This window comes from Hemitrygon akajei, chromosome 4 (assembly GCF_048418815.1).
Source record: "Hemitrygon akajei chromosome 4, sHemAka1.3, whole genome shotgun sequence".
In the NCBI taxonomy this organism is placed as follows: Eukaryota; Metazoa; Chordata; class Chondrichthyes; order Myliobatiformes; family Dasyatidae; genus Hemitrygon; species Hemitrygon akajei.
This window is the reverse complement of record NC_133127.1, coordinates 96009433-96029666: the sequence shown is the minus strand read 5'-3', so window position 1 is coordinate 96029666 and position 20234 is coordinate 96009433. Positions and strand designations below refer to the sequence as shown.

The 20234-nt window shown below is 41.5% G+C and overlaps 1 protein-coding gene across 1 annotated transcript in view; it reads right to left on the bottom strand.

Moving 5' to 3' along the window:
- LOC140726010 (uncharacterized) overlaps positions 1–10518 on the bottom strand; it is a 529984-nt gene extending 519466 nt beyond the window's left edge. The window contains exon 1 of the mRNA XM_073041909.1: positions 9755–10518. Coding sequence (XP_072898010.1) covers positions 9755–10518 — 764 coding nt within the window. The remainder of the gene's footprint in view (positions 1–9754) is intronic.
- Between the last annotated feature and the right edge of the window lie 9716 nt (positions 10519–20234).

The following is a 20234-nucleotide window of genomic DNA, read 5'->3' as shown; positions in this document are numbered from 1 at the left end:
TTCTTTTCTCAAACATTGATAGCACACTGAAGGCAGTGCTGAATTCCATCACATGTCTGCTCTTTGTTCAGAGGCAGCCCCTGAGATATGGAAAATGGTCTACGTTTTCCAGAGTCTCAGCATGGAAGCTTTGTTGTCCAAGAGTGGTCATGTGGAGGGAGATCAAGGACGAATCTATTAAGGTCCATTCTCTTCCACACTCCAGTTAATGAACAGAGAACAGCAAGCACAGAAATGGGTGATAGACCTTGAACCACCTCCTGCTTGTTTGATTTAGGGTGGAAGAGATGATATATTTTTGCTTCATATAATCTGCACTGGCATTGGGTCTCTGGTGAATACATTGGTTAGTATCATATCTTCTATGGCATCATGTAAGACCATAAGATATAGGAGCCATTTGGCCCATCAAGTCTGCTCCATCATTTCATCACGGCTGATCCAATTTTCCTCTCAGCCCCAATCACCTTCTTTCTCCCAGATCCCTTCATGCTTTGACCAATCAAGAATCTATCAACCTCTGCCTTAAGTATACATAAAGACTTGGTCTCCACAGCTGCCTGTGACAAAAAAATTCCACAGATTCACCACTCATTGGCTAAAGAAATTCCTCCTCAACTCCATACTAAAAGGACGTCCTTCTATTCTGAGGCTGTGTCCTCTGGTCTTAGATTCTCCGATCATAGGAAATGTTCTCTTTCCACATTCACTCTATCAAGGCCTTTCATCATTCAATAGATTTCAATAAGGTCACCCCTCATTTTTCTGAATTTCAGTCAATACATGCTGAGAGCCATCAGAAGTTCTTCATATGACAAGCCATTCAATCCTGGAATCATTTTTGTGAACCTCCTTTGAACCAGCTCCAGTGTCAGATAAGGGGCCTAAACCTGCTCACAATACTCTAAGTGAGGCCTCACCAGTGCTTTATAAAGTTTTCAACATTAAATCCTTGTTTTTATATTCTAGTCCTCTTGAAATAAATGCTAACATTGCATTTGCCTTCTTCACCACAGACCCAACCTGCCAATTAACCTTTAGGGAATCCTGCATCAAGGACTCACAAGACCCATTGTTCCTCAGTTTTTTTTGAAATTTCTCTCCATTTAGAAAAGAGACAATCTTTTCTTCTATCAAAGTGCATGACCATACACTTCCCAGCACTGTATTTCATCTGCCATTTCTTTGCCCATTCTCCTAATCTGTGTAAGTTCTTCTGTAGCCTCTCTACATCCTCAAAACTACCTGCCCCTCCACCTATCTTCATATCATCTGCAAACTTTGCAGCAAAGCCATGAATTCAGAAAAAAGTATCGGTTACAACACAGACCCTTGTGGAACACTGTCACCGACAGCCAGTCAGAAAAGGCCCAGTTTATTCCCACTCTTTGCCTCCTGCCAATCAACCACTGCTTTATCCATGCTAGAATCTTTCCTGTAATACCAAGGGCTCGTAGCCTCATGTGTGGCATCTCATCAAAAGCCTTTTGAAAATGCAAGTACGCAGCATCAACTGATTCTCCTTTGTCTATCCTTTTTGTTACTTCTTCAAAGAATTCCAGCAGATTTGTCAGACAAGATTTTCCCTTGAAGAAATCACACTAACTACAGTCTATTTTATCATGTCCCTCCAGGTACCCTGAGACGTCATCTTTAATAATCAACTCCAATATCTTTCTAACCATTGAGGTCAGACTAACTGGCCTATAGTTCCCTTTCTTCTGCTCTCTCTCCCTTCTTGAAGAGTGAAGTGACACTTGCAAATTGTCCAATCTTCTAGAATCATTCCAGAATCTGGAGATTCTTAAAAGATCATTACTAATGTCTCCATGATTTCTTCAGCTACCACATTTAGAACTCTGTGGTGTACACCATCTGCTCTGGGTGACTTCTCTAACTTCAGACCTTTCAGTTTCCCAAGAACCTTCTCTCTAGTTATGGTAACTTCACATACTTCTTGCCCCTGACACCTGGAGATTCCACCATACTGCTTCCATAGTGAAGACTGGTGCAAAATTCTTTTTCAGTTCATCCACTGTTTTGTTGTCCTCCACTACTACCTCTCCAGTATCGCTATCCAGTGGTCCAATATCCACTCTCGCCTCTCTTTTATTCTTTATATATCTGAACAAACTTTTGGTATCCTCTTTAATATTATTGTCTAGCTTATTTTCATATTCCATCTTTACCTTCTTAATTACTTTCTTTAGTTTCTTTCTGTTGGTTTTTAAAAGCTTCCCAATTCTCTAACTTCTCACTGATCTTTTCTCTATTATATACCCTCTCTTTGACTTTAATGTCGGCTTTGGTTTTTTTGTAGTGGACTTAGAATGAAGAAAAATTTCTGAGGCCATTTCATTTGAGGATAGTATTAACAGTGTTTTTTAGTTGACAAGACAAACAGTTTGTAAGGTCAAAAACCATCATGGGTGAAGTCAGTATTTTTCGTTAGGCCAGCCTCCCCGCCCCAGGGTTCCAGGGTTCTAATTGCACTCAGTTGGCACTGATTAGCAAGCCACATCATTGCAATACCTGACACTGGACTTGTGAATTGGGAAGTCTACTCTGAGATATATCATTGCAAGAGCATTGTCAGGTGGACAGACAAAATACTCTATTAGAAATAATTCATAGCATTTCTTAAAAAAAATGTAAGAACCACATTGGTTTTCAGAATCTCTGACCCACAGCCAATCAAAATTGAGAAAGGTAAATGGACTAGCATTGAAGTTTGAGTCTCTTCATTTGAAATATTATAGGTAGGTACTTAGTGAAACAATAGAAGTAGTATATCACTTTCATTTCTAAGCAACCGACTGCCTTGTCATCCCACTGACCTACCTTGACACAGTCTACCAGCCCACATTGATCTCAAAGGACACCTCAAAATCACAAGGTTGGAGTGATAACAAATTGTCCTTAACTATAAGGGACTGGTTAGATGAAGAAGATTAAGACTTGGACGGATGCTATTTTAACTATATTGTAGTGCATGGAACTATCTTTATATTTATATTTGCAAAAGTGACATTTCTTGTTGCAGGAAAATACTCAGAATTCCATCTTGAAATATAGAGGTAAATTAACAATTTATTAATACTAACTTCATTGCAGCCAGATTGGTATTTTGCACAGAAATAGTTAAAGAGGAAATAGATTATGAAAACTAGTGCAAAATTAAAAAGGGTAAAGTTTTTCATACATATATAAATCAGAAAAGTGTAGCTAAAGTGAACCTAGGTCCTTAGAAGATGAGAAGGGGAAATAATATTGGGCAATATGGAAATAGCCAAAGCTTTGAATAACTTTTTTGTAAGTCCTCAGAGTGGAGGACTCATCTAACATACCAAAAAGAGATGTTATGGATGCGAGGGGAGATGAAGACTATCACTAAAGCGGTAGTGCTGAGTAAACTGGTGGACCTAAAGGAATGCATGCCAGGATACTGAAATAAATGTCAAAAGTTAGAGAGGTATTTGTGATAATTTCCCAGAATTCTCTGAACTTTGGGCAGGTCCAGCTGATTGGAAGACCATGAATGTTGCCCCTGTTTAAAAAAGGATACAGGCAAAAGGCGGTAATTATAGGCCAGTTAGTTTATTGTCTGTAATTGGAAAATTGCTGGAAGCTGTCATTAAGGAACAGTGAGAGCTCGGGATAGAAGTGGTTCCATCAGGCAGACACAGCATGGATTCAGGAAGGCCAGGTCTTTTTGATAAACTTACTGGAGTTCTTTGAGGGTATATTGAGCACAGTGGGACAAGTGGATGTAGAATACTTGGATTTCCAAAAGGTGTCCAATAAAGTGCTGTATGAAAGACTTATTCATAATAGAAAAGTGCATGGAGTTGAGGGTAATGTATTAGCATGGATAGAGGATTGGTTAACTATTAGAAGCTAAAAAGTTAGGATAGATCTCTCTGCCTTCTTGGTTAACCAATCCTCTATCTCTGGCAATCAATGGTAAATGGAGTGCCATAGGGACCAATGCCTGACGTACAACTGATCACTCTAAACTTGAACAATTTGGAAGAGGGGACAGAGTGTAACATAATTAAGCTTGCTGACAATGGTAAATTGATTGGAAAAACAAATTGTGCAGAGGATGCAGAGAGCCTGCAGAGAGATGTAGGTAGGTTAAATGAGTGGGAAGCATCTAGCAGATGATGCAGTAAAGTTAAATGTGAGGTCATCTGATTTGGAAGGAAAATAGAGCAGATTATTTAAATGGTGAAAGACTACAGTATGCTGTTCTGCAGAGGGACTTGGGAACACTTGTGCATGAATCACAAAAGGCTGGTTTGTGGGCACAACAGGTTGTCAAGAAGGCAAATGGAATATTAACTCCTTTGCTAGAGGGATTGAATTTAAATTAGGGAGGTTATCAGGTACTATTGAGACTGCACTTGGAAAATTGCATGCAATTCTGGTCTCCTTATTTAAGCAAAGATCTATTGTACTGGCTTTAGACTCAATGCAGGGCATGCTCACCAGGTTGACTCTGGATATGTGATCAGCATATGAGGAGAGACTGAGTTGCCTAGGAATGTCCTTGCTGGAATTTGGATTGCAGAGAGGGGATATTATAGAAACATATTAAAATACGTATAAAATAGATTAGAGACAGTAAAGAGTTGTTTCCACTGGTAGTTGAGACTAGAACTAGCGACTTAGCCTTGAGAATCAGGGGTGGAGGGGGGATAGATTTAGAACAGAGATGAGGAGAAAATGCTTTTCCCGGAGAGTAGTGAATATGTGGAATTCTCTGCCCAGGAGATATATATTTAAATATATTTAAGACATGGATAGATAGATATTTGAACAGTAGGGGAGCTGATGGTTGAAGTGAAAAGGGCAGGTATTTTTTATTTTATTTTATTGAGACACAGATGAATAGACTCTTCAAGCCATGTTGCCCAGCAACCCTGGCCTAATCACAGGACAATTTACAATGACCTATCAGCCTACTGATCAGTAGATCCTTGGACTGTAGGAGGAGACCAGAGCAGCTGGAGGAACCTCAAGTTCATGGTGAGAGCACGCAAACTCCTTACAGGCAGCAGTGAGAATTGAACTGGCGCTGGTACTGTAAAGTACGGTGCCACCATGCTGCCCCATGGATGGAGTAGAATGGCCATGATTTTATTGAACGGATAGTGGAGCGGATACAACAGGCCAGAGAGCAGACTTCTGCCCCCATTTCTTATGTTCATATTAATGTGGCAATAAATCGTATCACCTCATGAAATCAATGATCTTAGTTATTCTCGTAATCAAGATGGAGCCTCCATTGAGCTTGCAACTCAGATTTAATTGTTTGTTTTAATAGATTCTTATAGGTTTGTAGGGATGATTTCAAAAACAGAGAGGGGAGTCAGGGTTATTGTCAGGGATGTGAGGGATTTAGAGGTCAGACCAGAGTCATGTTCACAAGCTAGCAACGCAGATATGGGACATCTGTAGCTGACAGACCAGCGTGTATGAGGGCTGCTCACCCCTCAGAGCGAGTGAGTTGTCAGTGGGTTCCAGAGACAGAGCTCTCTGCAGGCAGGAGGAACAAAGTCTAACGATCCCCTGGGTTTGCGAATTAGTGACGCCGTAGTTCGATGCCTAGTGTTTAGGTCCCATCATCATCAAGTGTAGAATTTGAGGTCTAGTGTTCAGTGTGTAGCGGGTCCTGAGGTCGATGCTGAGGAACAAGTACCGAGAGTCAAGTGGTTGTCCAGTCCCATTGCTAGAGGCCTGAGTGTGCGAAACTCTCCGAGTCTGCTGAGGAAGTCAAAGTCTGCTGGAGACTGAAGACGGCATGTCCTCGATTTGGAGGACTGTATATGTGCATGGGTGGGAGTGAAGAATTGGGCTTCATTTTGCTGTTGTTGTTTTGTTGATTGTGTTCTGTTTGGTTGAGTTCTGTGTTATTCTGTCAAGCTTTTTGCACATGCTATGTTGGCACCAGTATGTGTGGTGGCACTAGCACCCACCCCATCATAACCTTAGGTGTGTTGGTTGTTAATGCAAATGACACAGTTTACTGTATGTTTTGATGTACATGTGATAAATAAATCTTGATCTTGAAGTTGATGCAGAACAAACAAAGGTATTTTCCAAATGCAAGAAATGTGAAACCAAGACAATCTAAAGAGATTTGTTAGTACACAAACAGAAGTAATTTAAAAAAAGCTGGTTTAATGTTAACTTGTATATGAGGTGCAGGGTAAGATAATTAAGGAATGGAAGTTATGTTTCAGTTATTACTTGGTAAACCTCAGTAAGACTGATCTGTGTCTTATTATATGCCTTCACACATTGTGGCCGTCACTGAGTGAGTAATGTTAGTGTCCAAAATACCAAACAAAACCATGGGGTACATAGCAAGTGCAGTTTATAGGAACATGTGTAGGCTGTTCCCTCACTCATGCACTCACTTCAGATTTGTACAAATTGCATGAGTGATACCAATTCTCTTTCAGGTGTTTAGCACTGGTGACTATAGGTGTAGTGTAGCGGTTAGCAGGACACTTTATGGTACCAGCAACCCAGGTTCAATTCCTGCCACTATCTCCTAGTGACCGTGTGGGTTTCCTCTGGGTGCTGCAGTTTCCTCCCACAGTCCAAAGATGTACCAGCTGGTGGGCTAACCTGTCCTTGTACTTTGCCCTGTGATTTGGCTAAGGTTAAGTTGGGGGATTGCTAGGCAGTGTGGCTTGAAGGGGCAGAAGGACTATTCTGCGCTGAATCTCAATAAATAGATATACATAAAAACTTTCTTGTTATTATTTCGTTATCATCAGTTTTTAGAAACTGTGATGGATGAGATTGAAAACTGCATTCCAAGGATGATATGGAATAAATGTTAGATGTAACTACAGGAAAGGAATTTCTTTTCAAAACAAGGCACAGATTTAGGTGTATTAATTGCTGGGCTTAAATATTTTAATATACTTTAAAAAATTAAAGTAGGTTCATAAGGCAAATGCACTTCAATAGCATTGGGAGTTATAGGCATTATTAGAATTTTAAAACTATATACAATGTATGCAGATATTTGTGGAATATGTTGTACTTTTTGTGAAAGTGGTAGTGCATGAAGAGCTAATGGTCAGCAGGTAATGATGTCATATGCCACTGACCTAACACTGACACAGTTACGTTCGCGCTTAGCATTTCATTTCCTGCATTTTTATAACCTTGAACAGCTCAACACATATTCTGCAGCAGAAAACTAGTATTGAAATGAATCAGCAAATGCTTTTAACGTTATTGCTGATTGATTGCTGTTGGCAAGAACCTTGATTCATTGCACTCTTTGGTGCAATGTAGAATTCTTCACATATGTTAAAGTTTACAGGGAGTGACGTGTGGCAAGTGCTGAAATGCGTTGCTCTGACTTCAAGCTTTTTTCAAAGTTTGTTGCTCACAGATATAAAAGCATGATGAGAAATTTGAATGCAGTGCATTAGGAAGAATGAGCAGTGGGTAAGCAGAGGAGGACAAACTTATCAAAGGGATGGGGCGGGTGGGGGAAGTCTTTTGAGAGAAGGCCTTGTCTGCCAGGGATATTCAGCTAGCACTTCCCTGGGTTAATCCGAATAAAGAATGATATATTGGAACTCTGTGCTTCAGTAAACATGTTCTCACTGAAATTTGATTGACTTCTGTAGTGGATCTATAAGCTCAGTGCAGGAAAATGTCCTCATTCCCAATGCCTGTCCAGATGAGTACAAAAATGAACATTCATATGTTTATGTTACTTCTGGAGAAGAGATAAATATATTTACATCTCATAGTTTACCATCCACAACTGCTCAAATAAGTTTATTGATGCATTCTTTTCACAGAGGGCTAACTTTGCTTCATTCTCTTTTGACAGATTCTACATGTCAGCTTTGTGGAGTGTTGCAATCAAAGAAGATTTTGTTCCTCCATTGACCACCTGATCTGAGATCAAAAAGGCTTCATTCTAGCGATCAGTCTCCAGAATTCTGCCTGTATTTCATGGATTTAAGCCATCAATGAAATGGGTATCAAGGTTTGTCCATTGAAGTAAATCCTGATAATACCTATGGACAAGTAACAAATGTCATCATGCCACATGAACTTTGATGGAGTATGCCGTTAGATGCTAATGCAATACACTTTCTGCTGCCTGGAGATTTCTGGAGGGGTCCCACAGTATACACCATTGTGATGTGCCAAGATATCATGGTCTAATGAGTGCTTCATCATGTTAGAATCCACTGATCTTTGAAAATACATTTTATAAGATATTTGATGAATTAATGTAAGACAAAATCCATAGTTTAATCATAATTTGTACTTTTTTTTAAACAAACTCATCTATTTTTCACCATATGTGGTGCTTCATCCCCATTTAATGGCAGAAAGCAGTAGAACAGTTACATAATGGTTTTTCACTTTTCTCATTTTTCATTGGCTAAGTATTAGCACACAACCCATGTGATGTAATTGTGCAGCTGTTAATTGGTTTATTCTTATCTAAGGAATTTCTATTACCTGGATAATGAAGGTGATGGGTTTTTTGGAGGCACCACCTTTGCTTTCTTTATCTTTTCTTTTCATTGAATCTCCGCTTTGGTTGTCAGCTCCCCACTTAGTTTCAAATGTTCATAACTTTGTTTAAATTTTAAACAAAGTCTGTGTTTTAAACAAAGTATCAGTCTGTGTCTGATTCATCTAGGTGCTCTAGTTTCTATCACATTCCAAAGATGTGCTGTCCATAGGTTAACTGGTTACTGTATGTTACCCCTATTGTAAGTGGCTGACAAGGGAATAAGGAGGGAGCTGATGGGAACATGAGAGAGAATAGGTACAGGAAAATAAAGTGGGGAAATGGGACTATTGGGAATGCACTAGAAGCCAGCATAGATTCCATGGGCATACATCTACTGATGCTTCTGGACACATCATCAGTGATGTTCCTGGAATCATCGGGTGTTTTGGGTCTTTCAACATCATACACCCTTCTCCAGGTGACCCAGCCATGGCTGATCAGACGCCAGCTTGTGTCCAGATGGCTAGCTACAAGTGACTCCATGGCTCCCCTCTCTTGAGCCACAGCCAACATGAGGCCCTCTCTGCTGCATCGGTGGTATTGTGGATTGCTCTCCTCTTCCTCTCTCCCTCGATGCCCAAATTGCTGAAGGCTCTGGCTAAAGTATGGGCTGCGAATCCCCTACAACCAACTTCCACTGGGAGACACCTCGCTCTCCATCCAGCCTGCTGACAATTGCTGACCAGTCCGGCGTATTTCGATAGCTTCCTTTCAAAGGCCTCTTCCAAGCGATCTTCCCATGGGCCTGTCAGCTCCAGCATCACCACCTGCTTTGTAGACTCAGACACAAGGACAATGTCTGGTCTCAGGGTGGTGGCTGCAATATGGTTGGGGAATTTCCGCTGCCTTTCGAGGCCCACCAACAGCTGCCAGTCCCTTGCAGAGGTCAGGATACCTGCCAATGTTCTTTGGTGGGTATTGGCTGCTCCCCAGTTCTGACAAAGGCAATGGTCTGCTTGGAGGGTCGGGACCGCTTCGGCCACTCCACTCCTACGCTGATGGCTTCAGCAATGGTCTTCAGGACCTGATCATGCCTCCATCGGTACCGTCCCTCACCAAGTGCCCTTGTGCAGCCACTGAGGATGTGCTCCAGGGTTCCTCGCTTGGAACACAGTGGACATGCTGATGACTCTGCTTTGCCCCATGTGTGCAGGTTTTTTTGGGCTTGGAAACACATCATACACTGCCTGAATGAGAAATTGGATGCGGTGTGGCTTGGCTTTCCAAAGCTCAGCCCAGGTCACTTTCCTCTCCACCGCATTCTCCCATCTTGTCCAAGCTCCCTGTTGCTTCATTCCCACCGCCTTGCAGGTTCTCCTCTCCTCCATTGCTGCTCTCACCTCCTCCTGAACTAGGCGATGCCTTTCCTTCCCTCCGATGGTGTCCATTTGAGGAGTTGGAAAGGATCCTAGCCCAGCTCGGCCTCGTGTGACCACTCCCACCAGCCTCCTGTGACGCAGCCTTTCCTCTGCTTCCTGATCAGCTTCCTCCACCCTCCACTTCCTGCCAGTCCTCACTTGGATCCCTGCTCTAGCCACCTTCGGATCACTCCAGTCCCTGTACTGTACCACTTCTCTGGCTTTTGTTAGTTTGAATTCTTCCTCCAAGGATTTGAAGGGCAGTTGCAGTTTGTTGTGGTGTCCATCGAGTGCGATGCTGCTCAGGCTCCTTGGCAGCCCCAGCCATCTCCTGAGGTGCTTACTGACCCTCCTCTCTAAGGGTTCGACTGTCGAGATTAGAACTGCATAGACGAGGAGGGGCCACAGGATTCTGGGAAGAATGCCATGCTGATACACCCAGGCTTTGAACTTCCCAGGTAGGCCAGACTTGTCCATGGATTTCAGCCAGCCATCCAAATCGGTGCAGGTCGCCTGAATGGATGTCGTGTCCCTCAGAGAGCTGTCAAAAACCTTACCCAAGCTCTTGTCTGGCTTTTTTGTAGTCATCAAGGCTAAATGCTTTGGCTCTCCATTTCAACAAAATATGAGTATACACTCACTAGCTACTTTAGTGCTTCCTATATGCAATAAAGTGGCCACTGACTGTATGTTTGTTTTTTTTTGCTGCTGTAGACCATCCACTTCAAGGTTCAATGTGTTGTTTGTTCTGAGATGCTATTCTGTACACCACTGTTGTAACATGAGGTTATTTGAGTTTCTGCTGTCTTCCTGTCAGCTTGAACCATTCTGGCCAATCTTCTCTGAACTCTCTCAGTAACAAGGTGTTTTTTCCCTCAGAACTGCTGCTCACTGTATGCTTTTGCACTATTCTCTGTAAATTCTAGAGACTGTTCTGTGTAAAAATCTCAGGAGATCAGCATTTTCCAAGATACTCAAACCACCCAGTCTGGCACCAATAATCATTCCATGGTCAAAGTCACTTCGATTAGATTTGTTCCTCATTCTGAAGTTTGGCCTGAACAATAATTGAACCTCTTGACCATGTCTATATGCTTTTATGCATTGAGTTGGTGCCACATGATTGGATAATTAGATACAGTACTTGCATTAACATGCAGGTGTACGGGTGTACCTAATAAAGTGGCCACTGAGTGTATATTCCCCAAAGTCCTACACTTTACCTTCTTCTGTCACTAATTAACAATTCACCGAAATTTACAAATCTAAACAAACCAGATTAGCATAAATACATCAATGCTCATTTTCTTCTTCTATCTGCCTTTGACTGATCTGTGATCTGTTACACCATTACTGCAGAATGGCTTCTGATTGCCTGCTAAGATTTAATGGAATAACTACAAATCGTTGAATAGATATGAACAGCTCTAGGTCTAGCATGACATGAAAAGGAGCTGTTTAAGTTGGCTACCTGAATGCTGACAGAAACAACATTGGTAGGATGGAAGAGGTGAATAGATAAATGCTGTCACACTGATGGATGAGTTCCTCCAGCAGGAGAGCTTAGCTTTCCCAATAATGTGCTGGAGGATGTAATGCTATATGGTAATGACACCTAAAAAAGTCTAATATCTGTATCCATGATGGTGCTGCCTGAGTTTGCCTTAGGTAATTGACTATTATCTTTGCTGATATCATTAACCTTCAATGTTGATTGTCTACTGTCCCTGTCTGCTTCAAGGAAATGTCCATCATTCCTTTTACCCTCTCCCACCAAAATAGTGCCCTGTCTCAATGATTATCAACCAGTAGTTCTAACATTGATCATAATGAAGTGCATTGAGAGATTGATAATAACTTACATCAGCTCCAACCTGTCAAACAATCTGGACTTCCTGCACTTTTCATAGAGAAAAGATAGGTCCAAGGAGGATACCATCTCCCTTGTATACACACATAAAGCTTTGGATCATACTGATTAGGGTTTACCCCAATCAGATACCCTGGATGAGGCATGAAATCCAGAATTTGTTGAGAGCCAGTTCAGAGATGTTCAAGTCTGGAGATCAATATTGCTACAAGAGGTATGGTCTTCAGAAAGTTATCCCAAGGGCAAAATGGGGATTCTGGACTAGAGTAGAATCAATGGGAGATGTTCAAAAGCAATGGCAGGGTTTAAATGTCGTAACCTCCTACAAAGTTAAATCTTTTGACATAGAGGACCGCAGAGCTTCACTTCCCGATGAGCTCCATGCCTTCTATGCTTGTTTTGACCATCAAAACAGGAAGGAACCATTGCACACCCTCATGCCTCCCAATGATCTTTGGTCTCTGTATCTGAAGATGACGTGTGGGCTGTCTTCTAGAGAGTGAGACCAAGGAAAGCATCTGGTCCAGTCGGAATACCTGGCCCAGTATTGAAGACCTGTGCTCACCAACCGTCTAGTGTGTTCACGGATACCTTCAACCTCTCGCTCTGGCAGTTTGTGGTACCGACCTGCTTCAGGCAGGTTTCAATCATCACAGTGCCCAAGACCTGGGGTTCAATACCCCCAGGTGTTGGATCCTGGATTTACTCACTTGCAGTAACCAGTCAGTTCAGATTGACAAAAACATCTCCTCCAGAATTTCCATCTTCACAAGAGCACCACTGTGCTCTGTGCTCAGCCACTTCTCTACTCACTTTACACCAATGACTGTGTGGCTAAGTACCTACCAAAGGTAATGGATTTGGCCCAGTACATCATGGGTAAAGCCCTCCCATCCATTGAGCACATCTACAGTACATGAAACATTGCTGTAGAAAAGCAGCATCCATCATCAAAGATCCTCACCATTCACTCTTCTCATGCTCTTTTCTCACAACTGCCTCAATTAGAAGGCACAAGTGTCTCTGGGCTCGCACCACCAGGTTCAGGAACTGTTACTGCCCCTTAACAAAAGGCACTTGAACAAAAGGGGATAACTCCATTGATTCTACTTCTGGTGTTCCCACAACTGATAGTCTCACTTTAAGCACTCTTGATTGTGTTACCTCATTCACTCATTATTTATTGTTATTTATTTATATTTGCATCTGCACAGTTTGTTGTTCATTGATCCTGTTTACAATTACTGTTCTATAGATTTTCTGTGTATTTCTGAAGGAAAAAGAATCTCAGGGTTATTTGTGATGACATGTATGTACTCTGATAATAAATCTTACTTTGAATTTTGACCAATAAGAATACATTCATCAGGATGTTATACATTGATTATACCTCAGTCATCTACAACATAATACCTAATAAAATCATCTCCAAATTCTTGGACCTTGGCCTTGGAGCCCTCATATAGTTTCTAGACTTTATGATTGGCAGACCTCAGTTGCTTAAAATTGGCAATAAAACTTCATTCAAGCTAACCATAAACACTGGGACTCTTCTAGGGCTGTGTACTCAGTCCCCGGCTGTACCCTGTGTTAATCCATGATTGTGTGAACAAATACAACACTAGGTCAATTTTCAAGTTTTTTGATGATACCACTGCTATCGGCCTAATCAACAGCAATGATGAAATAGAATGGGAAAGAGATTACAAACTTTGTATCTTAGTGTCAGAACTACAATCTAGTCTTTAATGTCAGCAATGTCTGTTGACCTAAGGAAGTGGGAGGTGAACTCAATCCTGTAGTTAACAGAGCTGTTGTAGAGTTGGTCAATAGCCTCACGATTCTAAGCATCTTTATCACTAGAAACCGCTCCTGGTCCTTTCATACCAATGTGGTAATCAAGAAAACATATAACTTGGTGGCCATTTTATTAATACAAATATCTAATCAACCAATCATGTGGCAGCAATTCAATGCAGAAAACTTTGCAGACATGTTCCAGAGGTTCAGTTGTTGATCAGACCAAGCATGAAAATGGGGAAAAAATGTGATCCAAGCGACTCTGACTATGGAATGATTGTTGGTGCCAAGCAAGGTGGTTTGAGTATCTCAGAAACTGCTGATCTCTTGGGATTTTCACACACAACAGTCTCTAGAGTTTACAAAGAATGGTGTGAAAAGCAAAAAGGAAATCCAGTGAGCGACAGTTCTGTGAGTGAAAATACCTTGTTAATGAGAGAGGTCAGAGGAGAATGGCCAGACTGGTTCAAGCTGACAGGAAGGTGATCGTTACAACAGTGATGTGCAGAGGAACATCTTTGGACACACAACATGATGAACCTTGAAGTGGATGGGCCACAATAGCAGAAGACCATGAACATACGCTCCATGGCCACGTAACTAGGTACAGGAGTTATGTAATAAAGTGGCCACTGAGTGTAAGTGCATGTACTTTCTTAGGCATCTGAGAAGATCAAGGATTCTTTCGAACTTCTACCAGTGCACTATAGAAAACATACTGACAAGTTGCATCTCAGCTTGGACCAATGGGACCTGCAGACAAATACAACACTGCCAGCCCATTATAGACTTGTCACTTCCTCTCAGTTACTCCATCTTCATGGTGCTTTGGCATCCGGAATATTGATTGTATTGTCAAGGAGGCTTGCTGCCCTAGCAATCCCGTTTTCTCTCTTTTGCCTTCCAGGAGAATATACAGGAACTTCAAAGCCATGACAACCAGAACCAAGAACAGCCCCTGGTGCTGCCATGTTATTGTATCTCTAATTCTACCTCTTCTCACCTTTCTGCACTACTTCATACATACATTGTACCATTCTGTTGTTTTGTGATTGCTGCTATATATATGGTATTTATTCTTACCATGTGAGCTTTGTACAAACAAGGAACTTCATTGCACAGTGGTGTAGATAACAATAAACTAACCTGAATCTGAATATACTGTATTGCAACTGGAAGATGGATTATCCCAGTTTTGGGAAGCTTCTGCCTGTGTTGTGCTGAGGGTTGAGATATAGGCGATAAGAATATGTGTCATACACTGACATGCTAATGGAATTATTCATCACTTTTATTGTATAAAGTGGTTCCAAGTTCTGTGCAAAGGCTTTCAAAAAGTTGATGGCAGACTCTTCCAAATTTCATGCTCCTTTTATCTGGTCTCTCCTTCAGTCCCACTGATACTTCAAGTATTTCATTGTGCATATCCATCAACTTTCTTCTGCAGGCTGCCCAGAGTCTTTTAAAGTGCCATAGAATTCATGAGTGGCTTGCCCATCTGGTAAGCTGGCACTTGCACTTCCCTTTTCTCTTCCCAAAAATGCAGGTGCTTGTGGCAGGACAGGGACATCTGCAGATCTCATCTCTAACCTAACATCTGGCGAGTATAATGAAATCAAATGACAGCATGACCTTATCATTACATTCATCCTGATCTCCTATCTGTTGGTCTTTAACCACTTCCTGAACACTTTAGAGTTCCTGTCTGTTTGAAAAGAGTACGGTAAGTCTTAATGAAGATGTGGTAAGAGGATATAGTTGATTGGGGAGATGAAGAGGATTACACCTGCAATGGCATTGGTGGATTAATTAGCTAATAAACTGTTATGGCCTCTTCTTGTACTCCTCCTTTTCTGCTAATTACAGGAATGTATTAGATTCAGACGAAGTATTTGGCTAACATACCTCTCACTGTTGAATAGCGTTAGATTATGTAAAAGGTGTTGCGTTGAGACAGGTGTCAGGTTTCAGCAGTGCAGGCTTGTCACATGTAATATCAGCAAACAAAATTGTGCAGTGAAGAAGCAATGCAGTTAGCACTTGGTTCATGCACAGAAGTTATCATGTGGATTGGTGGCAACATGAAGTTCATATTCTGCCCACAGTAATAGACATGGATTTATTTTACATAATAGTCTAATTCCTGTTTTAGGAGCTTTTTTATTTAGACCCCATAGTGGTTCCTTACCAATGCTCATAGGGTGGTAAATATTCCAACTACGCAAAATGTTTCTGAATGTAAAATGGACAAACCATTCTTTGCTTAGTAATTCTTAAGGATTTAAATATGTTATTGATGCACCATCAATAAATCTCTGAGACGGGAGGTGAACGACAGACTTTTATTAGCTGCAAGAAACGACCACACAACATCCTGGAGACTGAGGGAGGAGCAGTGCCTCCAATCGCCTTTATACAGGGGTCTGTGGGAGGAGCCACAGGAGCAGTCAGCAGAGGGGCGTGTCCAGACAGGTATATGTAGTTCACCACAGTCATGTTTGCATTTTCTTTTTCTAGCAAACATCTGCAATAGAAATGTATAGACACAGCACATTCCAATAAATTTTCAAAAGTCAGGACACCATTTGCACTGTTGTAAGGAACATGCATCCTTCTCAAAGGTGCCAGCTGTGTATATGAACAACTCTTGATTTTCAATTACCATAATAAATACTGTACATGAGGAAACTGTTGATTTAATTTTGTTTTTGATCTTCATTCTTTGAGAAAATAACATTTGGTAAAGTTTCATTTCAACTTCTTAACATTTTTCGTAAGGCTTTCCGTTCTCAATTATTTTCATCATCATAGGAGTGAAAATGGGTCAGATTTCCACCCAACAAGTTCTCACATACATTGCCACAAATATATCTCATTTGTTAATGTCCAGACCTCTAGATGATGTGGATTTCAGAACATTGTGGGAGTTCTTTGGACTGATTCTCTGCCAATTTATGTAGTGGGTGCCTGTTAAAGATCCCTTAGATCCTGCAGAATCTGAAGAATAAGGCTAAGCACATTTTGCATGGCATGGAATCCTCTATTTCATGACATAATATTCTTTCTAGCCTTATGACGTTCATGAGTGTGTTGGCCTCATTAGATCTGACAAAATTATTTAAATTGATGAAAATTGGTCCTACAGCCATTTCCTTGTGGAATCCTGCACCATGGGTTCTAATTTGCTGGAAGGTATACAAACTCTCACTCCAGAACTCCAGAACATAAACCTAGGCTACTATTTTAGTATGATTTGCCTATGAATGCTGAAGTTGAAATTCTATATGTTGTTGGATGGCATTGCCTTGTAGTAATAACTCTTAGGTCCTGATCCTTATATTGTGTTAAACACAGGGACAGTTCTGCTTATTGTGGTCAAAGTAACAGCAAAAATAAATGTCAGTGCTCATTTATATTTCCTGTTGTTGATATCTACCGGGCATGTTTACCCATCTGCTTCATGTAGACTCCAATATTTGATGGCTTCTGAGCTAGTAACTCACTACTGCACTTACTGATCCCATTTGCTTTTCCCTAAACCCTTGATTCTCCTTTGGAACAAAAACTGGTCTGTCTTGGCCTTTGATAAATCAAATTAAATTTCCGTAGCTCTCTGGGGTGCAAAATTCCAATCATTCATCTTAATTGTATGTCTATTTATTCTAAACCTATGTCCCCTTTGTTCCAAATTCCCTAAGGAGGGAAACTTGGGGAATATCAAGGCAGTCATAACCTATCGGAGTGTTGTATATTTCAATAAGATCACCACTTGCTTTTCTAATCCTGACTTAATAAAAATTTGTGGATCTTCTTTGAACTGCACCCAGTTCAAATAAACCCGTCCTTAAGTAGGAAGACCAAAATTATACTGAGTACTCAAGGTCTGGTCTTACCCAAGCCCTTTAGAACAGGGGAAACTTCCATAGCTTTATTTGAAATTGTGCCTAGGGCGTAGGAGTTACAGAATCATACACTACAAGCATACCCATTTGAGAAGATAATGAGTAGGCATGGAAGTTCCAAGTGCTTCTAGTCCACTCACTACACACAATGATACTGATCTATTGACTTCACCTTGTGACTGTAAACTTCGTTTCACTGAAGAATGAAGTCTAAGTTTTGACTCATTCTGTCACCATGCCACCAATTTTGTTGTCATCTGCAAATTTAGTGATCATGTCTACATACTCCTCCAAATCATCAATATATATGATGAACATTAAAGGATCTAGCCCCAATCCTTATGGCACATCACTGGTTTCAGGCTTCCTTTGTGAAAGAAACCTCTCCACCACCTGGCCTCTTTTGTATCTAATCTGCTGCCTCATTCTGGATCCCATGTATTCTAGAGCTAAAACCAAATGCTAGAGGAATTCAGTGGGGCTGGAGAAATTCTGCAGGACATGCACCATCCTTGTAGGCAAAGATATAGTCAGTGTTTCGTATCAAACTCCTGCATACCTGAATGTGATCTATCCCTTTGTCTCTACCAATGTTACCTGACTCGCTTAATTCCTCCAGCAGCTGCTATTGTACTCCAGGTTCCAGCATTTGCAGTAACATGTCTTTCCATGTATTTTAATATTCTGGACAAGGTTACAAAACAGAAAGCTGTCAAAGACTTTTATTGTAAACAACATCTACTATTTGGCACTCATCATTCCTCTTGGTCACCTCCATAGAATCTAAAAGACATGCTGAATATTCCTAGTAAGTTCTTGCCTTTACAAATAGAAATAAATCCTGCCTCTCAGAAACCCTTTTAGTAATGCTCCCACCAGATCTTCTGAACTAAAGTTACAACATTAGACATCCTAGTCTTCTGGTACCTCATCTGTGGCTAACAAAGACAGAAAACCTTCTGCCTTGCTTCCTACAATGGTTATTTTGCTGTTCATTGTTTTTGTTTATTCACCAATGAATAACGTCAATCATCGGCTACAACAGTATGTGCGTAGATGACAATTGGTACCTCAAGACCAGTTATCTCATGGCCCAACCAGAAACCCTGGCTGAACACAGAGTTGTGCTCCATACTAAAAGCCCAGAACATTGCCTTCAAGTCCGGTGATAGAACAGCTCTCAGACCGGCTAGGAGAAACCTCATCCTTAGTCATCAAGAGGGCAAAGACCACCTACGCACAAAAAATTCACAAACTTCTGTCTGAATATGTTCTCTGGCCTATGTCAACGGGAATCAAGGGTGTTACTAACTATGCAAAGAAAAACAGTGTCACTGTACCAGTGATGCACTCCTCTCTGATGCTTTAAACAACTTTTACTTACACTTCAACAATGCAACATAACACCATCCAAGAAAGCTACCACCCACCCCCCCCCCCCCCCAGCTTCCAGGTGAACAGCCATTATCTGTAACAGCATCAGATGTGAGAAGGGCTCTCCAGAGAGTCAACCCTCATGAGGCAGCCAGGCCTAGTACACAGTATGTGTACACATCAGCTCACTGACATCTTCACCGGCATCTTCAATACTTCATACATCCAAGCTGCTGCCTCCACATGATTCAAATCAGCCACCATCATCCTTGTTCCAATGAACTTTACAGCTTCAGAATGAAATGACTACTGTCCGGTGGCACTGACACTAATCATGCAGTGCTTTAAACAGTTGGTAATGGCACATATCAAAAGCTCCATTCCTGCCACATTGGACACTCACCAATAAGCTTACTAACAAACTGCTCTATGATAGGTACCATCTGTCATGCACCTGGCCTTGGCACACCTAGTAAACAATGACACTATTTCAGGATGCTGTTTCTGGATTTCATTTTGGCATTCAACATTATCGTCCCACAGACCTTGGTGAACAAACTCCTGCTCCTCAGTCTAAATACACCACCGTGCAACTGGTTGTTTGACTTCCAAAGAACAGACCTCAGGCAGTCAAGATGCACATCTGCTTCTCCCACTCCCATTATCCATCCTCAACATGGGTATCTCCCTCCAGAGCTGTGTGCTGTGCCCATTACTGTACACTCTGCTCATACATGACTGCATGGCCAAATATCCAAGCAATCACATTGCCAAGTTTGCAGATGAAACAGCAGTGGAGGGCACATCATCATCAACACTGAAATGGCCCACAGAGAGGAGGTGGAAGAACTTGAGGCCTGATACCAAGCAAGTAACCTCTTTATTAATGTCAACAAGACAAAGGCGATGGTTATCATCTTCAGGAGAACTTGCACCACTGACACATTGGCAACAGAGCAGTGGAAACTGCAAGCAGTTTCAAACTCCTGTTTCGCACAACCTCTCATGGTCTCAGAACAAATCCTACACAGCCAGGGAAGCTCACCAACACCTCTACTTTCTGAGAAGGTTGAAGAGAGCTAGACTTTACACATCCGTACTCAGGCTATGCTACAGATGTGCAGTCAAGAGCATTGAAACAAGCTGCATGGAAACTTCGCCAAGGTGGACAGGAAAGGCTCTGCATAGTCAAAATTGTCCAAAGCATCACTGACAGCAGCCTACCCACCATCATTGATATATATATACAGAAGGGTGCTGGAAAAAGGTCAATAACATCATGTTCATGGACAGGTTGTCCTACTGCCATCAGGGCTATGTACCATCAAGGTACATAGCATCCATGCCAGGACCACCAG